Source organism: Hemiscyllium ocellatum, chromosome 6 (assembly GCF_020745735.1).
Source record: "Hemiscyllium ocellatum isolate sHemOce1 chromosome 6, sHemOce1.pat.X.cur, whole genome shotgun sequence".
Lineage (NCBI taxonomy): Eukaryota > Metazoa > Chordata > Chondrichthyes > Orectolobiformes > Hemiscylliidae > Hemiscyllium > Hemiscyllium ocellatum.
Genome location: NC_083406.1, coordinates 2,349,713 through 2,357,739, shown reverse-complemented (window position 1 = coordinate 2,357,739; position 8,027 = coordinate 2,349,713). Strand labels below are relative to the sequence as shown.

Genomic DNA, 8,027 nt, shown 5'->3' with positions numbered 1-8,027 from the left:
TAGTTCCTTTTCCTTACATTTTCTGATGTGGCTAGAAACCTGACTTGTATAATATTCTTTTGAAAAGCCATAGGATCTGTTACTTACTTGAGAAAGGATGTACTGGCACTAGAAAGGGGTGCAGGGGAGATTGGCTGGGTTAATTCTGGAGTTGAGGGGGTTTGCTTATGAGGAGAGACTGAGTAGACTGGGATTATATTCATTGGAATTCAGAAGAATGAGGGGTATTTTATAGAAACATATAAAATTATGAAGGGGATAGATAAAATAGACACAGAGAGGATGTTTCCACTGACAGGAGAAACTAGGACAAGACGACATAGCCTCAAAATAGCAGACATGGATCTGAATTGAGAAGGAACGTCTTCACCCAGAGGGTTGTGAATCTGTGGAATTCCCTGCCCAGTGAAGTAGTTGAGGCTTCCTCATTGAATGTTTTTAAAGCTAAGGAACAATATTGAACAATAAAGGTTATAGTGAGAGGGCTGGTAAGTGGAGCTGAGTCCATAAAAAGATCAGCCCTGATCCTACTGAATGGTGGAGCGGGCTCCAGGGGTCAGGCGGCCTCCTCCTGCTCCCCGTTCTGATGTACTAAGTTAAAAGTACTCGATGAATGTGTGTTGCTATTCCTGATGATTTATTGGTGGATGTGTTCCTGAATGTTGTTTCGTGTATATATTTGTTTAATGTCAGAGAGAGTTACAAACAAACATCATAAAATAACATATAAACTAATGTTTATACTAGTTTTCATTTGAGTCCAGAGCTGAAAAATGTCAGAGCTATATGGGTTTGTAGAACATTACATGCATTCTACTTTGTCTGCTGTTTATCTAATTCTTTATAGTATAAAATATTACTTCAGTTCTAGATTTTTTTTACTTCCTGCTTTCCAGTTAAACAGAAAAGAATTTACTGAATTTATGTTAGGCAACTGCACATCAGAAAATATTTTCCCAACACCTCAGCAATGATTACTCCAAGGTATGAAATTCTCATCTGAGTCATGGTGTTGATTAATATTCTGGCTCTATATAAAGATAGACAATGGATTGTGCCTTTTATCTTGAGGCTGTTTACAACACAGTAAACAACCGAAATGAAGGCTGTGTATTTTTGTCTCGCCATTGCACTTGAACTGGGCTTTCAAACCATACCTTCAGATGCACTTCCATTGGCTAAAGACGAGCCAGTTACAAAAACTCCCGAGGTATGGAAATAATTCAACCTAAATATTCTTGTTTGTTAGATAGAATATTTAAAGACATCCTTTTTTCAGAAATGTAAGTGTCGCAGATGATTATAATTAAGCTGAATATCTTCTTGATTTGTTCTATTTCTGTTTCGTTTCATGTTTTGCATAAATATTGCTGATTATAGTATTCCATGAAGTACTAAAGGCTGGCAAATCTCGAGTTAAAATCCCTGATGAAGGGCTTATGCTCGAAACGTTGAATTCTCTATTCCTGAGATGCTGCCTAACCTGCTGTGCTTTGACCAGCAACACATTTGCAGCTGAAATCTCGAGTTAAGTCCATTATTAAAGTTGAGCAAGATGAGGACCACTGCAGTCAGTCAGCATCACTGAGAGGATTGAGAGAAGTGGTTAGTCTGAAGATTCTTAAAAACACGGGTATAGTCAGGAAAGCAGAGCCTCTGCTGCAGAGCAGGTGAGATCAATCAATAAAGAAAGCAAAATCTGAAAAAGAAACTGATTTTCCTGGAGAAACTCAGCAGATCTGGCAGTATTTGTGAAAACAAAGCAGAATTAATGTTTCAAGTCTGACATAACTTGACGTAACTTTCATTCAGAAAGTTAGGAGGGATGGGATCCAGGGAAATCTGGCTCTCTGGATACAGAACTGTCTGGCCAAAAGAAGACAGTGACCGGCAGTGGGTGGAAGGTATTCTTGCTGGAGGTCAGTGACCAGTGGTGTCCTGCAGGGCTCTGTTCTTGGGCCTCTGCTCTTTGTAGTTTTTATAAATGACTTAGATGAAGAAGTGGAAGGGTGGGTTTGCCGATGACACAAAGGACAGTGGTAGAAAGTGAGCACTGCAGATGCTGAAGATCAGAGTCGAGAGTGTGGGGCTGGAAAAGCACAGCAGGTCAGGCAGCATCCGAGGAGCAGGAGAATCAACGTTTTGAGAAATGTCAACTCTCCTGCTTCTTGGATGCTGCCTGACTGGCTGTGCTTTTCCAGCACCACACTGTTTGACAAAGGTGAATGTTGTTGTAAATAGTGTCGAGGGTGATTGCAGGCTACACCAAGTCATTGACAGGATGTAGCGCTGGGCGGAGACGTGGCAGATGGACGTCAACCTGGATAAATGTGAAGTGATTCATGTTGGAAGGTTGAATTTGAATGCTAAATACAGGGTTAAAGACAGGATTCGTGACAGTGTGAAGGAACAATAAATCTTGGGGTCCACATATATAGATCTCTCAAAGTTGCCACCCAAGTTGATAGGATTGTTAAGAAGGTATATGGTGTTTTGGCTTTCATTAACAGGGAGATAGAGTTTAAGAGCTGCGAGGTTTTGCTGCAGCTCTATAAAACCCTGGTTAGACCATACTTGGAGTATTGTGTCTAATTCTGGTCGCCTCATTGTGGGAAGGATATAGATGGGTTAGAAAGAGGGTGCAGAGGAGATTTACCAGGACGCTGCCTGGACTGGGGGGCATGTTTTATGAAGACTGGTTGAGTGAGCTCGGGCTTTTCACACTGGCGAGAAGAAGGAAGAGAGGTGACTTGACAGAGGTGCACAAGGTAATGAGATGCTTTTCTCTAGGGCTGTCATGAGGGGCTATAATTTTAAGACGATTGGAGGAAGATATATGGGAAATATCAGAGGTAGTTACTTTACACAGAGAGTGGTGGGTGTGTGGAATGCACTGCCAGTGGTGGTAGGAGAGTCAGAGACATTAGAGATATTTAAGCAACTGCTGAACAAGCCCATGGATGGCAGTAAATTGGCATAATCTTAGATTTAAATAAATGCTCGGGACCACATCGTGGGCTGAAAGGCCTGTACTGTGGTGAACTGTTCTATGTTCTACAACTAGGAGAATGATTTGAGGCCAAAAGCATAAATATTGTAAATCAGAGAAGTCAGTTTTGTGAAGAGGAGGAGAGAGCCTGAATAAGCTGAAGAGAAACGGTGTTCAGCATCTTCTGAAACCAGGCGAATGTGTGGTTACAGCAGCTACGTTCAGAGCAGGAGACAGCATGTGACAGAGAGTGGGAACAGCAATAACTGTTGAGGGGGCATGGAGGTGGATTAAAAAACGGAATGTGATTGTTGTAGTAAGTGATAGCATAGTTAGGGGAATAGCAGCAATGCCAGGGAGTCGCAGAGAGTGTATGGCCTACCTAATGCCAGTGTTTAAGACATCTGTTCTGGGCTGGACAGGAACTTGGAATGGAGAGATAAGATTCAGTTGTTGTAGTCCATCAGGGCAACAACGATATTGGTAGGTCTAGGAAAGAAATTTTGCTGAGAGATTATCGGCGGTTCAGAGATAAATGAAAAGGCAGAACCACAAAGGTGATAATCATTGGATGACTACCTCAGCCACGTGCGAGCTGTCATATGATAAACAAGAGAAGGGAGATCAATGCATGGTTCAAGGAGTAGGATGGGAGAAATGGGTTCCAATTCATGACTCACCAGCACCTGTACTGGTGAAAAAGAGAACGGTTCCATGGAAACAGGCTGCACTTGAACCGTGCTGGGACCAGTGTCCTGACAAATTGTAAAACTAGGATAGTAGATGCAGCTTTAAACTAATTTTAAGGGAGAAAACAGTTCAATTGTAGAAAAGCTTGAAAATTCAAAAAGAAACAATAGAGCAGAGCTGCAGAATCGTGAAAAGTTGAGTGACAATGTCTTAAGGGAAGGAGTAGAAAATATATGCAGAAACGTGAGTAGAAATTGAGACCAGAGAGAGAAATAATGGTTAAAAAGTCAGAGCTTGCAGCTCTCTATTTTAATGCGTGCAGCGTTTGTAACAAGAATAACACATTGACAAGACAAATAGAAATAAATTACAAGCTTGATAATGATTATGAATACATGGTTACAGGGTGACTAAAACCAGGAACTGAATATTCAGAAATCATGTCTTCCCCCATCTCATCCCAGATCCAACTCTCCAACTCAGCACTATGCTCTTGAACTGTCCTACCTGTCTATCTTCCTGCCCACTTACCCGCTCCACCCTCCCCACCGACCTATCACAATTACCCCCACCTGCATCCAACTATTGCTTTACCAGCTACCTTCCCCCAGCCCCACTCCACCCCACGATTTATCTCACAGTTCCCTTCCCCTTCCATATTCCTGATGAAGGGCTTATGCCTGCTCCCTGGATGGTGCCTCACCTGCTGTGCTTTTCCAGAGCCGTGCTCTTTCATTCTGGAAAAATCAGCAAAAAATGAAAGGGAGGCTGGGTAGCTTTTTTTGTAATGCTTGGTATCAATGTGGTGTTGAATCATATAAATGCAACAGATCAGGTTGTGGAATCAGTCTGGGCGGAAACAAAGAAAGGCAAAGAAAAGAAATCCGAGCTGGGAGTTGCCTCGAGGCATGTGAATAATTGCTTCAATGCAGAACAAAGTCTGAATCTGGATAAATATGGAAGTATGTAAGAGTGTGCTCCAATACAAAGTGTGACTTTAGTTTGCATACTGACTAGACAAGAGTCATAAGAAATTTGTAGAGTGCACCTGCGATTTTTTAAGAGTAGTACATTGCTGAACCTATCTGAAACAGGCTATCATAGATCTAGTAATGTGCAATGAGATAGCATTAATAAATGGTAGAATTGTTAAAGATCACAACATGGTAAAATTTCAAATTCAGTTTGGGGATAAGCAACTCAGGTTTTTAAGCCAGTGTCCTCAACTTAACTTTGAGCAATTCCAGAGATATTGAGTAGGAGTTATCTCAAAGTGAGCTGGGAAAATAGATCAGGAGAAAATTCACTGGTTGAGCAATACCAGACATTTAAACAGATATTTCAGAAAGCTGAGCCAAAATCTGTCCTGGTCAAGTAGAAGGACTCAATGAGAAGGATGAACCACTTATCATTAGCAAAGATGAAGAAAGACCAAAACATAAAAAAGGACAAAAACTAATACTAGGCCAGAGATTTGGAATGTTTTGAGTAACCAGCAGCGGACTAACTATAACGTTAATAAAGAAGGAGAAAATTGGTTGTGAAAGTAAATTGGTAAGAAATGTAAAATCACACATTAAGAGCTTCTATGTGTATACAAGAAGAGTAATAAGGTATGGAACTCTTGAAGATGCACGAGGAAGTTGAGAACAGAGAAATCACAGCTAGTTCAAAGCAATATTTCACTTCGCCACAGTGGTGGGCATCATAGACATCCCAAATGTTATGAAGGTATAGCGGTGTACTGTACCTTTAAGGGAGTAGAAAAGCTAGCAAGGACTGCCAAAGCACAGAGAGAGCTCTGAACAAAGTAAGAATGTAATACTTGGTTGAAACAAATAGCTGCAGTTGAGTTGCCATGAAACAAAAATAAATTCAAATGTGGCCAATTATACTTCAAGATACCAAAATTCAATCAAATTTGAATTTAGTACTGTGATAATATTAAAATGAATGAAATGATCTGATGTTTTGGGCTATAAAACCGGACATTTTGGATAGTTAGAAGAACTGCCAAGGCTATCCACAAGTTGAAGAACTCTCTGAAAGGTACCTGTCTATCAGAAGTTTGCGCCGCAGAACATCAAAACCGACCTGAAGAAAAATCTTCAAAGGAGAATCAACAAAGCTGACTGGCTTTTGAAGTGTGATTTTCTTTTTGTAAATCTTAATCAGGATTTTTTTATCGGACCAGTATTGTGGAGTGGGAGGTAAAAGATAGGTTTAAGAGAAAGGATTGTATATAGTTGTTGGTTTTAATATTGTCTATTTGACTTATAGAATAAAATTGTTAATTTTTATTTTAAAAAGTGACTTCTGGGATAAGTCTTTTTGGCTCGAATTTAACAGGTTATGGTGTGAGGTGAAATTTTTCTGTGTGGCTGGATTAAATTAGCAGAGGGATTTACTCCATGTCATAACGCAAAAATAACAGATAAGTAAGATACTAATGGAAGAGAAGATCTTGGAACAGTCTCCACTACACGGGACAAAGTATTTTACAAACCAATTGGACTATAGGAAGACAAGTCAACAGATTCTGATAGCTGGCACCCAATGGGTTTAAAGGAAGTTGCAGAAGAAATTATGGAGCACTGGGTGAAATATTCCAAAACTCACTGGATTCTGGGAATTTCCAGTAGTTTGGATGATCAACTGTCTCACTGCCCAGAAATTCTAGCTTTGCAAATTGGACGTATAAAGTTATAATCTGAAAGTAATTATGACACAGAAGGAGACCAATTAGCCCATGGTGTTTATACAAACTCTCCTCACAGAAAGCCAATCAGTACCATCTCCCTACTCTATCCCTGTATAATTATTACCTATTTCTGTTTTCCAAGTTTTCATTTAAATTACCTCAGTACTTCTGCTTCCCAAACGGTACCCAGCAAGTTGCAGGTCTTAACCACTCTCTGCATTCAAAAAGTTCTCGAGATATCCCTACTCAAAAATGTAAATCTTCATTCCCTCATCCTTCTGTCATCAGCTAATATGAACAGTTTTGTTTTCCTTTTCAATCTTGTCATAGCCTTCAAATTTTCTAGTAATTTAGTTAAACATAATATTGCTCTCCAGAATACATGCTGACTTTTCTGAATCAACTCACATTTGTCCCATTAGGATATTACTTTTGTCACGTATTTTGTTATAGAAGTTTCCCAACATCAAAGATAAACTTAGTGACTTCATGCTAAATGCAACACAATACAGTTTTAATAAAATCACCTTTTAAAACACAAGAAATTCCATCATTTAGTAAATGTCTGAATTCAATACTCTGTTGAAGCTGTGCACTGTAGACCTGTCCCCTGTGCCTCATAGCTATCAAACAGAACTTCTACTTCCAGGAGAGATGAGAGAGGTTGGGGTTTGTTTTCTTCGAGGTGAGAAGGCTAAGAGCAGCTGTGATTGGAGTTTTCAAAATCATAAGGCAGTCCGTTAGACTATGTTGGGCAAACTGTTCCAACTCATACAAAGATTAAGAATAAACGGGCAATAATTTAGTGTGATATGCAAAAGGAGAAAATGTGTTGTGAGAAAATCCTTTATTGTACAAGTGACTCAGGTCTGGAAGACACTGCCTGAAAGGATGGTACAGTTAAGTTCAAATGAGGCATTTAAGAAAACATGAAATTATTATTTAAATAAAATGTGGGAGAATGTCTGTTTACCACTAATTAGTCACCCAGTAACAGAATTACATCTCAAAAATCACACTTTCCAAAGTCATGTACTTCATGATCCTTAGCATTGGCTTGCTAATAATAGACTTTAAAAACTGCATTTTTTAAAAAAAATTCTGTTGCTAATGCAATAATAAAAATTTGAATATCACTGAAAAATATACCTGTTAATTTCATCTAGGTAAAACAGACTCAATATCAACTTCAGATAACCAGGAAGCCTGTCAATGGAACAGTTAAATCAAATGGAGTCCCTCGTTGTGGAGTAACTGACTTTGAGGCGTTTTCTGTTTTTCCTGGCACACCTAAATTTAACAAGAATGATCTCACCTACAGGTATAGATCTTGTTTAAGTGATATGCCCTATTCATTTAGTAGCATTAATTTGTTAAAATTTTCACACTAAGCAAGACAAATGCACGCATAATGACCAGAACTACCACAGAATTCAACAACAAACCACTCTCTCTCCTAAATATAAGGAGGGCAAGGCCAATCAGAAAAATCATGCACATTGAAAATCAACTGCAGATTAGTTGTTCAACACTTAGCCATCCTATCCTCACTGTCCCAGATGTTTAATACGCAAGTCAAATTAATAATACCTTGCATATGTCAAAACCAGTATGATAGGACAATAATCTTTGAGTGAAGCTGTGACA

General features: G+C 39.3%; 1 protein-coding gene across 2 annotated transcripts in view; it reads left to right on the top strand.

Moving 5' to 3' along the window:
- The first annotated feature begins 1,080 nt into the window (after window positions 1–1,080).
- Window positions 1,081–8,027, top strand: part of LOC132816340 (macrophage metalloelastase-like) — a 37,202-nt gene continuing 30,255 nt past the window's right edge. The window contains exons 1-2 of one of the 2 annotated variants that reach the window (XM_060825782.1): window positions 1,081–1,210; window positions 7,547–7,701. In XM_060825782.1, coding sequence (XP_060681765.1) covers window positions 1,100–1,210; window positions 7,547–7,701 — 266 coding nt within the window. In that variant the 5' untranslated portion in view covers window positions 1,081–1,099. The remainder of the gene's footprint in view (window positions 1,211–7,546; window positions 7,702–8,027) is intronic. The other variant, XM_060825784.1, reaches the window with a different exon arrangement.